This window comes from Cyphomyrmex costatus, unplaced genomic scaffold (assembly GCF_001594065.2).
Source record: "Cyphomyrmex costatus isolate MS0001 unplaced genomic scaffold, Ccosl1.0 scaffold275, whole genome shotgun sequence".
In the NCBI taxonomy this organism is placed as follows: Eukaryota; Metazoa; Arthropoda; class Insecta; order Hymenoptera; family Formicidae; genus Cyphomyrmex; species Cyphomyrmex costatus.
The window spans coordinates 340,494-360,622 of NW_017276855.1; the positions used below are offsets into that span (position 1 = coordinate 340,494).

General features: G+C 29.2%; 1 protein-coding gene across 1 annotated transcript; it reads right to left on the reverse strand.

Annotated features, from left to right (window-relative positions):
* Positions 1–458: 458 nt before the first annotated feature.
* Positions 459–17,044, reverse strand: Nep5 (M13 family metallopeptidase neprilysin 5). The gene is made up of 18 exons (XM_018541001.1): positions 16,973–17,044; positions 10,227–10,282; positions 8,409–8,474; positions 8,174–8,271; positions 7,064–7,117; positions 6,852–6,909; positions 6,274–6,464; positions 5,822–6,065; positions 5,459–5,705; positions 4,586–4,862; positions 4,304–4,462; positions 3,239–3,474; positions 2,890–2,999; positions 2,741–2,799; positions 2,427–2,475; positions 2,055–2,250; positions 1,536–1,712; positions 459–715 (listed from the first exon to the last, which is right to left on the reverse strand). The coding sequence occupies exons 1-18, from the start codon at positions 17,042–17,044 to the stop codon at positions 542–544; spliced, it is 2,523 nt and encodes an 840-aa protein (XP_018396503.1). The 3' UTR covers positions 459–541.
* Between the last annotated feature and the right edge of the window lie 3,085 nt (positions 17,045–20,129).

Here is a 20,129-nt window from a genome sequence, read left to right on the forward strand (position 1 = left end):
GGAAGGACACAAAATTAAAGATAGAGAGAGAGAAAGATACCGATTAAGACATTTAAAAATTATTAAAACATTATTAAGATTAAAATAACGTACGTTATTAAGATTACAAGGACATTCAAAAATACTTTTTTTATGTAAATAAAACTCTTTTATTATAAACATTATTGGACCACTTTTAAATTTCTCAACGATCAGTGCAAAAGATCTTATGGAATTACATAAAAATAATTCGTCACATGCTATGTAACAAACGAATAACAATAATTAAAGCGATTTATACACAAAACTCTATAAATCTATATATGTAGTAATTATCTTATATTTAAATTCGAAGTAAACACAGAGAGCATAAAAAACTACTGTTTATTATTAAATATTGCATTATTGTAAAATTTGCCATAAGTCTCACAAGATAAAAAATTAATTGTTTTAATTAACGCTAGATTGTTATTGTTTTGCACGTGAGCTTACTGATTTTATAAATTATAAATATTTGATCAATCAACAGTATTAAATAGCAAACATTGTCTTTGTCAAAGTTTTACCACAAACGACACTTTTTCGATGGATTCATGGTTGATCCTGCTGGACAATTCCACGCAGAACTAAATTCTTTAGAATTTCTTAGTACAGCTCGAAGTCTCACATGGCCGGGACAATGAGAATCTTCCATCATCCACTTTAATGACTTAGCAGTATAAGACTCGCACCATAACTGAAATAATAAAATAATAAACATTTACCCGTAAATCATATGACTGTAAAAACAATTTTTACAAAGAACTTATTTAATAAAAATGCGATATATATATATCTATTAAACAAAAGCGAAAATGTTTTCATTACACATGTGCTATATGATTATATAGAGAAATAATCTCAATACGTGAATAGCTTAAAAGTCAAGTAGATTAAAAAAATTGAATTATAGGTAATAAACTCTAGGCAAGTAATATCAATAAATTGTTATTAGATGAAAATTATATGCTAATTTATTGTTGTTGATTTAATGATTTTGTCATCTTTAATTTTTATTTAACTCATACAACTAAACTAAAATTTAAATAAAACAGCAAATTAAAAACAAGCAGTGATGAAACTAGTTCTATAAACTAGTTCTATAAATTGTTGATTACCAAATCATCAAAAAATTTTACAATTTAAAAATATACGTTTAATTTGAATATGAATTAGACAAGTCTGGGAATTCCATACATTTGTTTTTCTACTATTTAAAGAAAACAACAATTTTATCATTAAATTCCTAACTTAAAAATGGACGAATAACGATTAAAAACGATTTCTTTCCCATGTTAAACTGATAATGATAAAAATATGGAAATTGATACATAAACGAAAAGTGTTTATAATATCACTTAAAACGTCTTTATTATTAATTTGCTAAATTGTTTATTTTACCAACTTGAACGTTCGAAAATTTCATAAAAATCTAAGAGGTTTTAATTCGGATATACCTAAACATAGATAATGATTGAGACGTGGACTATTATGTTATAATTGGAATGTTGGCTTACGTGCGCAAAAGAAAGAAAAAGTAACTGTTCGTGCGTAAATTGCGTGAATCCCGGAAGTAAAGCCTCACGACCGTGCCGAGCCTTCCATCTCTTGTAGGCGACGACAGCTTCGTGAAGGCCACCATTATCGGCGATATTTTCTCCCAAGGTCAGTTCACCGTCGATGTAATCGTCGACCTATGTAAGACGTATCATTAACTCATCGACATGTTCAGGTCACTCAACTTCTTAAAACTAAAACTAAAACTAACTAATTTTTACATAAAAAATTAAACCTTACAGATTAGGATATAACTTTACGATAAGCTATATATGTATGTATGTATAAAACGTATCATCCTGATAATTAAATATTTTAATTAAAATTTGAATAACGTTTAAATAAAGTTTTAGAAATATTTATTTATTTAATACTTGAACAGCCTCTTATTGTTTCATTATATTACTTCTTTTATTTCTTTAAACGTTGAGTCTCATTAAATAAACTTTTTTAATACGAAACACTTATAATAAGATTACTAGACTTGCCTCGTCTTCGTAATAAGTGCTATAATGATCTATGAAACACTGAGTTCTGTCCGAATATTCTGAGATGGTTTCATTGGTCCACCATTGACGAAGATTTCCGTCGCTGTCATAAAGCCGACCGTTAGTGTCGAATCCGTGAGTTAATTCATGTCCAAGTATTGTGCCGATGGCACCATAATTTAAAGCCCTGTAATCATTGAAAAAAATGCTAATCTTTTTTCTTTCTCTCATTATATAATGACTTTACAAAGAATTCATGCTTTCTACTATTTATTCTCTACATTTATTTTTTATTTGTTTATTTACTTTTGTATTATTTTTTTATACAAAATAATAATGAAAGTAAATTATTCCTATTCTTACTCAAGACCCAATTCATAAAATGGGAATTGAAGAATTCCAGCAGGAATAGCTGCATGTGTGAATAGTAAAAGAAAAAAGATATGTTAATGCACCATTGATATAACAATTAGAAAAAATAGTTTCTTCAACTAAACAGATTATTAACAATATAATATATTTATATCGTAAAGAAGTATTTGAAAAAATAAATAATTACATAATTTATAATGGAAATATGTAAGATTATATTCTTTATATGTATTATATTATACTTTTTATAATGCATATACGTTAATAATTTTTTAATAATAATAAAGAATTAAATTGTTACATACTTATATGATTAAGTTGAAAGGTGTGAAATGCGTTTACATCAGTAGGATCAGTTGCCCAACTAATCATCCATAATAAAACGAAGCATAAATAAAAAGAAAACCTTAGTACTTATTGTTACCGATAACAATTTTCAAAATTTCTTACTTACTATGACTCGTTGAACATATTATAGTCGTGTAGGCTTGCCCACGTGTTATTCAAATGCACTTGAACGATTTGTACCATATTCGCCAGGTATTTTGTTTCCGTTAGGTCTATCTAAACATTAATTGATCCATGTTATACACATAAATAATGTTAAATTTTACTTTGTAAGATAAAATAAATAAACATAAAGATATGTATATATAATAATAATGTTAACGTAAATAAATGTATATAAATATAATTAATACAATTAAATGAAAAATTTTTAATGCGTTTTCACAAAACAGATTTTTCACTCGTTTTGTCAGAAAAGTTTTATAATTACTATATTAATTTTTCACAAAACTTACGCCTTCGTAATACTCATCAAGCATCTCCTCGTCAAAAAGCCACGTAGGAAATCCAATTTCGTATTCCATCTTTTTGCTTTTTTTAAGTGTTGCCGTTTTAGTCGATTGATCCATCCAACTCGTTTTAGCGACAAGTGAAGCAAATGCCTCTCTTATATCCTCTAGCATTTCTTCTACTTTGTTAATCTTATTATCGTGAAATGTCGGATCTACGAACAGCCACGATACAGCCATTCCTGGAAATCAATGAACACCATTAATGGAAAACTTCTAAGATACATTGCGAAGATATGCTTACATAATCTAAATTATAAAAAGAAATTATAGAAAAAATTAAATGTGATGTGTGTGTGCGTGTGTGTGGTGTGTGTGTGTGTATTTGTTGAATATAGGGTGGAGTTGGCTAAGTCATACTGACAGTTAAATCGTACCTCTATTATATTTCCTAAACGAATATTTTTTCTTAAAAATGATAGATTTTTTATTAAAAACGACAGATATGATGCTAATAATATAGCTTAAGCATTATCATTTTTGTTTTATCTTCGAGCGATTATCTGTTTACGAATGACATTCAAAATTGATTTTGTTCAGTGCTGATCTACCTGACTACCTGCTATGCGGGTCTTCAGATTACAATTACTTTATAATAACTATATTTTAATATTTGTATTTAAAAAAATATGTGATTGTATAGAATCTTTTTAAGATATCTTATTAAAAATTATTTATTATATTTTTAACAAATTTAAATCTTATTTTGTAAACTGATGATTTTGTTTATTAGTACGATTTAAGAATAAGATATTATAATTTAATGACGCGGTCTCCAAATTGTATCAAAAAAGCTACTTCTTTTTTTAATCTTAATTTAAACAATAATTCAATGTTTATTTTCGCAAGAATGTTTTGTTTTATAAATGAACTAAAGTTTGAGGTAAGTGCAGAAATATTCTAATTTCTTCAGTACTTTTATTATAATTTTATTTAAATGTTAAGTAGTACGATATAGGCAACTTTCCCTTATTATATACGAAAAGATTTATTGAAGTTTTAAATAGATACCCATTAATTTATTGACAACTGATGCACAGACTAACGATTTTGATTCGCCTATAACTTCCACGTCTGTTACCTTTCTAACGTATTTGTTCCAAATATCCCTGAGCCTTTCGGTGGAGTGAGGCACTACAAGGTCCACAATGGTCCACCAAATGTAGCTTTCTAAATCGGTATTAATTTGAATTTTGTAAACATTTTCTTAAAGTAAATACTAAATTGAAATACCAACAAAAATAATATAATTAATTTAATTAAGATTATATTATAAATGAGGAATATACATGCCTAGAGCTTCTTCCTCAAAACAAGCTAATAGTAATGCAGCATCTTTCAAATACTCCAGATTACCAACGAGGACTTTGTCATTGTTATCAAGATCCAATTTAACGATTCCCTCAAAAATGGATTCAATAAAGGGCCGCCAAATTGGTGTAGGCGTGAGAGATAAATTACTATCTATTATATAATCGTCTGTCAATTGTTGTAGATCGTCTATTAGCATATAATCACTATCGCTTAAGTTTTCTATGGAAATACTATGATTTCGATCTGCACGAACCATCTATCGAAAAAATTAATTCTTGTATATATTTTTTATTTTTGAATATATTGTATAATATATATAGATTTATATTTTCTTAATTTTTGAATATATAATATTTTTTAAAATCTTAATCTTAATTTTGGAATTGCATTTAAAATAAAATTTTGTAACAAATATTACAGAGTATGATAAAAATAGAGTTCTATTTTAACAATTTTGTTTACGCAAAAGCATTTTTTATTCTCTAAATCTGAATCAGTGGATAATCGCTAATATCATTACCAAGTATGCCATTATTTACTGATTATCCAATGACATATTTGGCACTGAATAATCAGTGATTATCCACCGATTCAGATTTAGAGAGTAGATTTAATTTATATTATTTATAGTAAATTTTCAAATAAATGTACACATTAATTTGTGCATATTAAAAGCTATAAACAAATTGACATAAAGATACGTGTTTTAATATAAATATAAAAAGAGATTGAACCATAAATTCTCAACATATTTTGTTGTCCTATAATATAAAGTAAAATCGAAATATTTACATTTCACTTTTACACTTATTGTCACACTAGACTGAATTTCTTATTAATAAAAATACTTACGTAATAGAAAAGATTGCTAATATTGTAAACCCCCTTAACAAATTCTTCCAATTCTTCATCTTCATATACCGATTCATCTGAGGTGCATTTATCATCAGTACCATTGTTAATGACGTATTTAATAACATCTGCCATGTAGGTAAATTCGGCATCTTCGTCCTCGCTCAACATGGCTTCGTCATCTAACTCATCTAATTTTCGCAATCGCGATCTAATGGTTTGCAGCCGCTTCTCTAATTCTTGATCACTATTATTATTATAATAAAAAATTATTGTTATGTATATTAATTACATTATTAAGTAATTTGCAAAATATTTACAAATAATAATCTGAGATGTATTATTATATAAAAGTATACGTACGTGAGAAAAGGATTGGAACGAATCGGTAGGTGGAAATAAAGTATGTTCTTACTCTTGTTTCTTGGATCGGGTATGACCTCAAAGCCAAAGAAAATATCATAGCCCAAAGTTCTCTTTACGCTGGCAAGTTGTTCGATGTAATTAGTCGTTTTATTGGTAACAAACGGTACCATTGGTAAATTTAATAACTTCAACAAGTCGAACAATGGAGACAGATCGTTCATGGACTGTTCATTCATGGTATCTGAAATTTATCTTTTAATAAGAAATATTCAAAATTAAAGGATAATTTGTATAACATTAAAATATAATTTGCAATATGTATATTTTACATGTACTATTATTAATTATTATTTGTGTATCATATATATATCAGATTTTAATTAATATGTTTTTGATTATAGCGTTTGTTTCTTTGACATCTACCTAATTAAACAAAAACAGTAACGTACACAAGTTCAAACAGCTGGTGAATAGAGTCTTGGCCTGCATCACTGCCCATGGTACCTCACTTGCAGACATATTGACTTTTAGCAGATCTCTGATCTTTCTGTACATGCGACCACTGCGCTCGCTGAACCAGGAATTTGTCAGGCTGGAATCCGGAATAGGATGCTCCTGCGGCCATCTACCACACGCATACCTAAAAAAAAAAAAAAGAAACAAAACATCGCAAAGCAAGCGCATCACGAAGATAAAATATATAATAGCTTTATAAATTAATTAAATAAGTGGATTAATGATAATAAGTGGATTAAATAAGTGGATTAATAATAATAAAATTCAACGTTAATTGCTATTTTTGAAAGAGTGAATTAATTCGTGATACAATTAATATCTCTCATATAAACGAGTGAAAGCGAAATACGCGAGTGTAGTATTTGCGTAATACAGAAATAATAAATTTGAAGAATGAATAGTAATTTTGTGTATGATATACATTTTACGAGACGCGTATCACACGACCAGTATATGACAATAGGATCACACACATCGCTTACCGCGCTGACACGACAATAAATTTACTCACTGATAAAAATCGTTGCAAGGATCTACAGACTCGTTCATAGATTCCTTCAAACTAGCAGCTAAGTAGATAAAGAAGAATAAATAATTGTTTTCGTGACAGTAATTCTATATACTTCTTTTTTTTATCGTTATTTGCAATTTTATAAATAATAGTACAAATGTATATAATCACCCCATTATGCATTATTAATATAACAACTGTATACTACTTACCTATTCGCACGCAATCCTCGCTGTCACATATTTCCATCATATTTTTACGCGCATCTGCAACAACAATATGTATCTATTATAATTTATTATTTATTAACTATTTAAAACGTTCAAGAACATTTAATTTTAGTTATAGTTTATTGCATTTTTCCAGATTTTTAATATATATTAATTGAATTAATAAGTAACTATATTACTTATTAATTTTCACTTAATTATCTTTTATATATCTTTATTTTTATTATATTTTTATGTATTTAAGTATTCCTTTTTGTTATATTTTTAAAATTAATTTAATCAAATTATATATCATTATTTATTTTTAACATATTCATTTAATTATTTAAAAAACATTTTTCAATTTTATCGTGGAAAAACTATTCCCAGATTTTAAAAAATTTAGTTAAAAAAATGTCCGGTAATTCTAAGGGATGCTTTGCATAATAAATATATAACTTAATTTTAGAAATCACGGTCATGTAGAATATGCTATAGATTATCGCATAGTAACAATCATGAGCACGCAATAAAGTTGTTCCTTGGAACAACACGTGGAACGCTGCACAATCCATAGTCATGTTCACTAAATTATTTACACAATGTCAATGGCGATCGAAGATATGTTAAATGGTTTCCCAATAATTTGTCAAGGATGTATAATTGCAAAAAGGATATATCAAAGCAGTAAGAGTTGAGTCATTTCTTTTTAAATAAAGAGTATTTCCGGTTGTTATATACCTACTGCTAAGAGTTATATATATACCTGCTATAATTTTAATAGAGTTCATAGTTACAGAACTTATACCATATATAAGATATCGAAACATAAAGTAGCTAATGACGCTATCGCATTTAACACAAACATCAAATATTTCAATTTTAATTCTAATTTGTGTGTATTATTTTTATCATGTATTATTTTCTTAGTACGAGTATATATATATTGAATACTACTTTTATCGAATTTATATTTTGTTTGTTAAAAAATCAAAGATATATTAATATATATTTTTCTTTAATGATTAAATATAATTTCAAAAAATGTATATTTAATATAATATATAATTATATAACTACATATATGTATATAATATTAAAGAAAAAACTTACAAAGTACAGCGAGTACCACAACCGTTATAAACAAAGCACCCACCAAAATGTAAAGAATTATCAGTGATGAATTGGAAATCTGACTTCTCTTCTTGAAGCTATAAACATAACAGATCTAATTAGCGAAGACTCTGATTGATTTACTTGCAGCAAGCAAATATATATTCTCAATTTAATGAAGCAATTTAATAAATTATTATCGAAAGGAAACTGTCAATCTCGCTTTCTTACTAACAAGGTTTTCCTAGATCTTATCGGCACCAGGTGGTTCTGGCTTCCGACCGAATAAACGGACCCTTCACTCTCTGAAAAAAGAAAAATTATAAAAATAATAACCATCAATGAGACAAGCTACGATATCAATTCAAAAAGTAGCAACTATTACGTAAAACTGCATGTTTAAAAAGATAAGTATTCTCATTACCTATATATTATTATTATTTTTAATATCAAAAAAATCCATTAATTTATACTTATTTAATATTATTTAATATTATTTAACTTATTTAAAAAAATATTTTTTTTTATTATACATATATATATGTATATATATATACTGAGAAACGCACTTATTAAATTCTAAATATTTCTTTGAATAATTCTAGGGTAATATTTGTTCAATGTAAACATGTTTATTAAATATAAGAACCATTAGTTTGATACAATCATTTTTTTCATTTATCTAGATATTTATTTACCGTAAGTAAATATTCCGCTAGAACTATTCAAAGAAATATTTATTATAATTTAATAATTTTTTTTTCAAGTATATGTATATATATTATTTTTTAAAAACAACATTTGTGTGTGTGTGTGTGTGTATAATAATATTAATTTTTATGTATTAAGGAAATTAATATTATATATTTAAAAAATACATTAATTTTGTATAATTAAAATAACAAAATGTTATGTATATGTATACATATTTAGCTTAAATATTTTTTAATTTATCTTAACGTTCTAGCAATATTTTTTAGAATTTATTAAATTTAAATAATAATTATATTCACTAAAAGTAAAAGATTTGTAAAAATTAATTAATTATCTCTCTATGACATACAATATATTTTTTATTTACAATACTATATAAGAAACTATAAAATACTGTATCGGAAAAATTAATCTTTCCTAAATTTTTATTTTTTATAATATTAAAATTATTGAGCGATCTACATTCATTAATAGTAGATATCTATCTGCACATAGCCTAGTTATGTTATCGCACTATCAAAATAAGGTCACCTTAGCGTTCAATAAATAAGAAAAAACAATAAAAAATAAAATAAAAGTTTTGTCTTGAATAATAAATCGATTATTAATTTCTTTTTCTTTTAATTAATCAAAATATTTTAAATAAATGGAATCAATCTTTTCATATAATAGATATATGTATGTCTAATCTTTTCACATAATTTTTAATATCATAATACATATAATAATTCTTGGATAACAAAAACCCCTGTACAATTCAAAAATGAACTCGGAAAGAAAAGGGCACTAGGTCCTAGTTATTATAATATATAATAAAATTTTTAAATAAATAATGCTTATATATTATTAATAACAAAAACAATAACACAATATAAATAATTATATTAATTAAATAAATACAAAATACAAATTTTAGTGATAAAGTTAGATTTTACCTTTTTTACGCAAATTTCAACTGGCTTTTCAATAATACTTTTCTCTAATCTTTTTCTATTAAATTTATCTTAATAAACGTTTGTTTCATTTCTGAATATAAAAAAATACAATTGAAAAGAAGAGACTTATTATTACAATCAAAAAATTAATATGTAATTTTGCAATTAAGTTCATTATCATATTATCTTTCCATTATTACGTCCATTATACGTCTATTAGTATTATATCTACAGTTAGAAAAACAAGAATAACAGGCTCGTAATGTAATAAAAACTGCGAAAACTTTTCTTGACTTCAACTTTAAAGTATCACCAGCTATGGGAACATTACCGGGTTATATACGTACATGTGGTGCACCGGAAAAGAAAAGTCAGGTAGACAGGCTAGCGTATAAAAATATAACTTACTGCGCTCGTTGTTCATGCTGAATGGCCCACTGACCGGATCGAACTGACGACACTGAACACCGAGTCGAGTCAGACAGACAACGTCGAATGTCCATACGTTCACATTTTCCCAGCGGTTCTTGTCGTACGTCGTCGTCGAACCAATAACAACGGCGACCAAACGTCAATCTTCCCTTCCGACCATCCGTGATAACACCTACGCGTAACGCGCCTGTGAAAAATAAATGACACCCGGTATTTTCTGAACACCAGCGTTGATAGAATTTCAACTCTTTCGATACGATCAAATACGATAATTGAGGCTTGTGTCGAGGATAAATAAAGGAACTCCACTGAGAGTAAAAAAATGAAATAGAAATTACTTCTGTATTTAAAATTTTTATATTTCTACTTTTTCGTTCTTGTAACTTTTATAATTGTATAATTTTATCGCACAAATAAAAGTAATTAAAAATGCTTACAAATAATTAAAAATACTTATGCATTAGACAATGAAATTACATTTTTCTGCTACAGTGATTGTTAATAAAAGGTTACTACAATTTGCAAAGATAATGTTTGTTCTATGAATGCGCGGGTGTACCTTGTACTTCGTGACGTACAATATCGTTTTTCTTTTAAAACCGTAATTTGTCTGAAGTTCACGCTGACTAATCGTAAATCAATGAATATTATTATTTACGTTCGCTCATTTATGCCTGCGTCACGAGTCAATTAGAAATCGTGCTCGATTTGTCTCGTGAATGGCATTTACCTATACGTAAAAGTTAAAGCCGTATATGATAATTTAAAATAGAACAAAGTAATAAAAAGAGATTTAAGACTTTAACGTTATCATAGAATCGTACCATTAAATGGAATTATATTTTAAAATTCAATTTAAATTGTACGTATTATATTAAAATAATGATGTTAACTAGACATGAACAGTGACAGTAACAAATAACCCTTGTCTAAGCCTTTCAGTTTCCTTTCAAGCCACTTCATTTCACACCATTCGACTAAATTTCCGCAGGAAAAAATGAAATTGTAATGATTTCGAAACAATTTCCGTTACTTCCACCTTGCGCAAAGTGAAATACACCTTTCGCACGCGATCAGTCGTATCGTGATAGTGATCGGATTACAAACGAAACAATTAACAATTATTATTACGGTATACAGTACGGACAAAGTTAGCACATGCCTGCGAGCTATAGCTGCGCTATTAGGAAGCTTCGCTTGCGTAAATGCACTTCCTCAAGGTAGTTACAAAGTACAGTAAACGCGTTTATGTAATTGTACTTCCGTTACAAACTTCTAGTCGCATATAGATCTCATTGTACTTTCCAATTTAGCTCAAGAACGAAGATTTAAAATAATCATACGCCAAATATATAAAATATATAAGCTATAATCAAAGAGAGCATCTTTTTTTATTGAAATTATCTAAAAAATAATATTTCCACTACTATAAAATAAAATTAATAAATAATATCATATTTTATTATTATATATGTCCCTGTTCTATGCATATAATTTTTTATAAAAATAATATAATAAACACATGTGATTATATAATTTTAGTTACTTTAGAATATATACACATAAATAACAAAACAATAAAACAAACGTACCTAATAAAAGAATTAATTTTTTACGTAAAATAAAATGACGAAAAGGATGAAAAATGTTATATATAATTATATTAACTATGTTGTGTAGAACATTATTATTTTATTAGGATAAAGATTAGGATAAGGATAGGATAATGGAAAGTTTTACGCAAGAATGTATGGGTTATGAATGTTTAAGAAATATTGTAAACCAAGTCCCCTTCTTGGCAATTTTTGTAAAGCTGAAGTGTAAATAAACTACATTATTATTTTATTAATTTACAATTAGAAAATTATTAACAAGAAGGCTAAAAAACGATTATAGATAACAATATAATTGCACATTAATTATAAAAGTCACATAGATCAAAAGGACTGATAGAGATGATTAAAACCACACATAATTGACGTTATAAAAAGCTGTCATCTTGATATCATAGTTAAGATATATTGAACATCAAAATGACAGGACGTGTCAAATTTGTAGCGCACGTGCAGCGGGCGGCGTCCGAGGAAACACGTTTTATCGCAGAAAAACGTTCATTACGGAGAGAGAAAGTATGCAACAACGCGTGCTACGTAATGTACCACACGCTGCATTCATTATTCATGCAACCGCTCTATCGGATAGATAGCGTGCGATCGCGTATTTGTGCTCCCGTTATTGGAGAAGTTGCTCCAGTTCCTCGGTAAACGGTCAATAGAAAGGAAATTTATTTCGAGTGGTACCTGCTGCTCGTCTAGAATTATTATGATTTCGAGACGACGAAGACACGAGTATGACGTGTACAATCGATTAGAACCTCACAAACAAAGATAAATCGATTAAGGAAACCGACAGTTCTTGGTGACATCACGAATATCTCAACTATCTTTTATCCTTAAAAAAACATAACACAGAAAAGAAATTCTTCTCTAATTAAAATACAATACAATTAACAATTTGAAACAAAGACTTAAAACGAAGTCAAATATAAGAAAAGCAATAACGAAAGGCAAATAATTCTAATTTTTCAAGTTTAATAATTGAAAACATATTTCAAGTTTTCATTCCTTCTCAAGCAAGTTATTAAAGTGTTCCACTTGCTATAAATTCAATGCATATCATAGTGTAATCTGTCAAGATAAAATAGCGTACCGAATGCATCTCCCAATTGCCATATAAATTCAAATAGATCCATATCTAACTACGATTGAAACTGGAGCATTAATAGTTCGTCCAGTTGATCGAGGGATATATTTGTCGGGATAGTAATCAAGATTTATCATCATGAAATATGTGCTACTGGCAGACTAGGCGACTGGGAACCTAATTAAATGCCTGTGCATGTAAATTATTATATTGGTACTAGTGTCATGCTTGCTAGTCAACTCTACGCTCGAATGATTATTACCAGACATGGGGGCGTGATCATTAACTCGGGGGCTCGATTTAAATCGACGATACGCAGCATTTTCTGCCAACTGGTTCAAATGCATAGACATTTTAGTAGTATCAGTCTAATCTCAAGATACGTATAACATACGAATTAATCTACACGATCTAATAACGCAAACGGTATTGCCTTGTTTTCATCACTTTCTCTTCTCATCGTCTTAAAAAAAGAAAGAATGAAATATTCCATAGTAGCAAAAGAAAGTTGTTTGAATTAAAATAAACGTTATATGTACAAAAATTTTTTAGAAAGAATTTAGTAAAAGAAAAAGTTAACATTGAGATGTTACCAATAAACAAAGGTTTACTAACATTTGAATAAAACGATTTGAATAAAATTGAAAGATATTGCAGATAGATAAAAGTTAATAGGAAATTATTAAGAAATGATTAGTTTAATAAAGAGATATAAAATTAATAAAAAAAATAGATTGCATAAATAAGAGACTTCGTGATCGTAATAAATAACATATCTCGCGTGATCGCATTTTGGGGCCATAACAATTCTCTTTTTACGCTGTCATTGCAACGCGAGGAAACGAATATCCGTATGCAGAAAAAGCTTGTCGCAAGCAATAATTCGCAATGTACCTGATTGCCGTAGCAGTCGTAACTGTATATTTGCCAGTCGGCTACGCACCGTTGCGAACTAAGCTCGCAGTAATGTTTCATGAAGAAAACATCCGTTTTCATACGTTATTCTCTATATATATATTGGCTGGTATTCTACATTCTCGAGCTTTAATATTTCAAACGAAAAAATTGAAAATCTCCGAGCAACGTGCTGTATAATTATAGGTGGGTGAGTAACGTGGACTCTCCGACATTCTGCGGTAACGTTCACTTTGATGTAAATGATTCGCTCGTGCCATTTCAGAAAATTAATTGGAGAACGTAAGAATTTCCAATAGGATACCGTCACATCTATTTTAATTTGACATTAATAGGATATTTTATCTGATTTGCATCAATTATTAAAGAATAATTTTTTAATCTATATTTTGAACTAAAAATTAAAAAGAATCAACTTTGGAAAAGAATTTAGTCTTAAAAATTATAGCTTCACAGGTTTTAAAATTAAGTAAATTCTGAAAGAAAATATTGAAACTGTTCCATTAAATTAATTTTTTTAATTAACTAAATTCCATTAATTAAATAAACTTAAAAGATAGTTATTTGATTTAATATTACAACTTTTTCAGGTTTATTTTATTTAATTTATTTAAATTTATTTAAATTTTTTTAAATAAAAGTATGTATTCATTAAATGTATGTACAAAGTGCAACTAAATTTTGCTTTCTCTTGCAAGCATACGAGAATCCTTATAAGAGTTCATAAGAACGTAACGTTGGCATGCGCTAACACGATGCTGAAATTATTGCATAATATACGCGAATTGGATAGAAATAAAGCAAAACGATCATCGCGTAAATAAGAACATACAATCGGTAGAATGATCGTGCAGTCGGATATCGTGTCCCTTTTTCCGCAGAACAGTTTCGCCGACGTATAATGCATAATTCTTCCTTTCCTGTTACGCAATCGTTACTTGAAGCAAACTGCAGCCAGAATGTTTTCCGAATGATCGAACGGATAGTAAAGACACTCGTAAACCTCTCATAGAAAAGCACATCGACATGATGCTAAAATTGCGCGGTGCAATTGCAACCGCAAGCAATTCTAAGAGAACCTAACGAGATTAATAAATTGAATTCTTTTTGACATCGTTCTTTTAACGAAACCTCATCATTCGTAATAAATAAATCTAGATAAATAAAATAAGATTTATATTAAAACAAATTTAATATTAATAAAACAACATAATTTAGTAAAACAAAAGTATTTTAAAAAATACAAAAAAATAGGGATATCTATTATTAATTTAGAAATAATGATAAGATAATTAGGTAATTAAAATTTAAATGTTGCAAAGAGAAAAATATACTGTTAAAATATTAATTATTAAAATAGATATTAATAATAAAAATAAATAAAAAATATAAAGATATCAATTATTAACTAAAATAAAGTAATTTTTATAACAAAATCCTCAAAAATGTTGAACATAATCATAAGGAATTTAAAATTAATTATTTCAACATAATGATCGATGATTACAGTACATCAAATTATATCACCATCGATAAATGTAATTACAAGACGGCTTTAGTTATTTTGAGAGAGAAAAACATACTTATGTCTTTTTATTAAAGATCCTTACGAAAATTGATAGAACACAGCAATTGATGTCAAAGGAATTTATTGAAAGTCCGTGCAATAAGAAAAAACTGAAGATATAGGAGAGAGAGAAATTTTTAAGTACTTAAATTTTAACATAACTAAAAAAATTGAGAGACCACACATGCGAAAATCTCATTGAACAATTTCAATGTAGCGAGCTCGTACCGAAACGCATCAATGACAGTCGTCATCCGTGATACCGTCGATGCATTTCTAGGATCCACGTGAATGAACGTCCCTCCCCTGCATGTCAGCTGATGCGGAACGACGGCGGAACGTGATTGCGGCAGATTTTATATTCAATTCGATTATTTATGTGCGTGACGTAAACATGCGCGATTCGCATCGCGGCATCGGATGCACGACACCAGCCGCGCGACGAAAAGAATAACAACCGACTTTAGGGTGGCTCTGTTTGGATTATCGGTTGCTCGGCGACGTTAGATTGATTCGCAGTCGAGCCGTTTACATAAAGTTTCCAGAAGAACCTTTCCCGCGAAATGGATATTGCAATCAGACGGATACGCAATTCGATCAAAACGAATAAGGATTAAGTTATAAACTTAAATTTCTTCCCAAAATGGACATATCCTAAAAGCTATATAGTTGAATGAAAAAGACAAGAATATCAAAGCCACTCGGTACTCATTGAATAAATATTATGACCGCTTTATATTCGACAAAGTGTACTTTGTTAATCTAGTTTCGGTTTGTGCGATCAAATTATGTAATCGAAACCATGGAAATACAGTTGAGTAGCAACATTAATGAGTTAACTACGCGAAATTGACGTATTATTTGACCAATCGTTACTGAGAGTTCACAAACCCGCTATTGAGCTGTTTTGCATGATTTGCTTGATACATATTGTACCATTAGCAGTTCCCAATGAGTTTCCAATCCAATAAACTTCAATAAACATCAAACAAACTATGAATTTGCTCCAATTTTATTCAAATTAATACAATTTTACTTTTAACATCTTTTTCTATTTTGATTAATCTAATTCTCGTATCAAAGTTATTTGCTTTTTTATCATTGTGGCATTTTATCTTTTCTAATCTAATCTTATACATATGTAGTCTAATTAAATAACTTTCATGACGTAATGCGATATTTTGCAATTACGAGAAATAATCGTGTACTCGGGGTGAAATCGAATAAAAAACAAATATTTTATCACAAGACGTAAAAATCGACTTTTATTATAAAATAAATAAAAGTGTTGCTGCCGGAAGACGAATAGTAGGGACAGGAAGAGATGGCCGCTGTGTGATGTTATGATCTCTTCTTTAATATGCCGCACACACAGAATTTCGATGTTGACGGAATGAAATGGAAAATGGGAGTAGACCAAAGGACCTAATTATTTATTGATGTTCGTACGATGCGTGTCATATGTAGTGTCAAGGTAAAACGAAAAAAAGATGAGAGAGTGGGGGGGGAGGGGCTTTTTTCAAGTCTGATTGCCTGGTCTTTCTGGGAACGGTCCTCGGGAGTGGCCCAAGTCATGGCAGCTATCCTGAGGCAGTCGAATTCCATTTCGATCTGCCAATATATTGCAATGTCGCAACGGTATTTCTCCGTGATCCTCGACCCTCGGACCGGAGATTCTCGACCATTTGGGGCCGGACATCCACAATCCTTCGGCGAGCGATCTCGCGCAGAATTGAAACGTCTTGCCGAAGAGATAAAAGAAGGAACTCTCGACAAAAATTTCATTCGTTGTACGTTCACCAATCGTGGTGGTTGCTAATTCGCTGCCTCATATCAGCCTCAGGATGACGCGTTCGGCGTGGACCACTCCAGACCAGCGGGTCTGCTGGCTCAGGTGATGGGATCTAATGCCAGCCGTGTCCGTGGACGGCCACGTTGGCGATCTGGGGCTCGAAATGCGGCGCCGGGATGTAATGATCGACTCCCACCAAATGCGGGTGCCCTATATGAGAGCCAGAGTAGTGAAGGCGGGTGGTGTGGTCGTTACCGTGGAGGGCGAGCGGGAGAGTTTTGGGAGCCGGAATGGCGGGCCCTCCATTGACATGGATGTGCTCCGCATAGTGGCCCTAAACATAAAAGAAGATAAGGTGTTTTATTAATCAATTAACAATTACTCTCACTTATCCATGTTATTGGTAATTGAAGCGATCGGAAGATCTAATGATTTCAAAAAATTATTATTTCTCTAGGAAATATAATCTCCCATTACGAAACTCTGCGAGAGAATGCAAGGGAGTTTAGTATGCTTGGGAACTTCGGGACGGAAATTGCACAAACGAGCGTGATCAATTTGATACAATTGCAGCTGTGTTTCGACACACGGAGATAATGCGGATTTAATTAAGTAGAACATTTAATGATAAGTTTAAGATACTGATACTCTTTAGCTCTTGCATTATACTTAATTATCTCAAAACATTTCTATTAATTTCATTTTTAATTTTTAACACTTTAATATTTTGTTAACAAATAATTATATTATACAACTGTTGCTGGATAATTATAATGAAAAATTATATACCCAATAAATTATTTCTTAGTAATAATTTATAATATATAGTAATTTATACTGTATAAAAGACTATATTAACTTGGAATTTGTTAAAATAATAATATCCAAATATGATAGGGAAAAGAATTACAAAACATTATTAGAACTAAGCTTTTGAAAATAATAATTATGAAATACTTACAGCACTAGCAACCGCCACAATGGCGAACAGAACAATCTGTAACAAGAGAACATATAATACAATGTTTAACATAATAATAAAATGTAATATATACAAAATTACTTATAAACTTCTTATAGAAGTTTTAATTAAAAAAAATCGACTTTATCTACAATAATATAATAATAAATAAAAAATAAAAAGAAATGATATCAAACAAATAGATACTTCTAAAAGATATAAGTGAAGTAAAATATGACGTGTAATATGTCAAATAAAAGATATACAATTTTAACAATGCATTAAATAAGACAAAATTATTAAATAATTAAATATGCACAAGGTTTAATATTTTTCTTTAAGTAAATGTCAACAATTTTGCATGCAGATAAAAAGACATGTTGAAGATAAAAACTAAGAAGTCAACGCGACGAAGTCGTCGCGAGTGAAGGGAAAAACTTACGAAGAACTTCATGGTGGCGAGCGATGGTTTTTCTTGCGTTATACGAGCAAGCACTATGTCTAAGGGGCGACGCGGTATGCTTTTATAGCAGGTCCCTGCCCAAGTCTAGGCCCACTCTCAGGGCGTTAGGCGGGGGCACGTCACACAGACCCCTTTCACTAACCACGCGACCGACACCCTTTCGGGCCCCCTTGTTAGGTGCCCGCCCAACCGCGACGTCACACCTTGTCACGCTTCTCATATTTTCGATATCAATGGTGTCACCCTTAAAAATACTGATACTGAAGATGATGTGGACCATCAAATAAGCCACTGTCATTAGTCTCATACAATAATCGCGGTAAGTGGATGTGTATGTGTGAATGTAAATGTGAGATAAAATATGCCTTACTTGAATAAAGAACGACATGTTAAATAGCGATGCTAAATTACAATGATTAGATTGACAGTAATTCACGCAATCGCTAAGATTTTTTTTTCTTTAAAGAATTACGACGTTTCTCGTAAGATTCCCGTAAATGTTATTAATTTAGGCTAGTCGGGATATATTTTACTGATTTTTTTATGTGCATATATAATTTAATTTTCAAATTATTTCTACATTAATTTTACGCTAATATCATCTAATTTTAATTATAAAATTTATTTATCTTTTTTACGCAAAAAATGTTATTACAATTTTCTAAGAGAAAATTACTGCATAATTTGTATTATTGTTTTATTTATAGGTTTTTTATTATAATGATTACAGAAAACACATAAACTTGAGAACATATATGTGTAAATATTAAGACATACATATATATAAGTTTCATTATTTCTCAGCAATATTTTTTAATTGTAATGCTTTAACCGTAATTAATTTTCATTCTTTAATTATCTAATTCTATTTAAGCAATATATGTATATATATATATATACTATGTATACATATAAACGACTTAATTAATAATTTATTTAATAATATAAAGTCAAGAATGAATTAAAAATCTTAAAGAACAAAAATGATATCGCGTTCTTCTATCTAACTGGCGCACGTGGATATTCTTATAACGTAAAATTGTTACTATTTTCTTACATTTGTTACAACAAAATTTACGTATTGAGGTGTATTGAAATTAATATATCAACCTATAACTTATTGTATCATGATACCTACTAAAATACAATCATTATTTTATTCTATATCGGTTATTAAAACAAATAACTTTACTGCATAATAAACTTTTAACTAATAATTTAATTAAGTAATAATTAATCCTGTTTACAAGCTGGCCTAGTTTACGTTATAAGCAATACAGACAAACTTTCATATAGCTTCTAAACGCAACCTCGTACAGTATATTAACTTGTAAACAAGTGCCTGTATCTTGTTACACTTGACTGATCTTGTGGAGACTTTGAGAATGTGGCTTGAAAAAAGCTGAGATGAAAATTGTAGAACGGTGTAGCATGTACTCATTTAATAATATATTACACAATGTATTTATGTTCT

Bases quoted from the DNA above. Each gene is read 5' to 3' on its own strand.
- Nep5 (XM_018541001.1), bottom strand. From the start codon at position 17,044: ATGGAATTCGACTGCCTCAGGATAGCTGCCATGACTTGGGCCACTCCC. The intron at 8,272-8,408 runs GTTAGTAAGAAA...TTATGTTTATAG, and splicing joins ATAAGATCTAGGAAAACCTT to CTTCAAGAAGAGAAGTCAGA. The intron at 2,800-2,889 runs GTAAGTAAGAAA...ATGGATGATTAG, and splicing joins AATATGTTCAACGAGTCATA to TTGGGCAACTGATCCTACTG.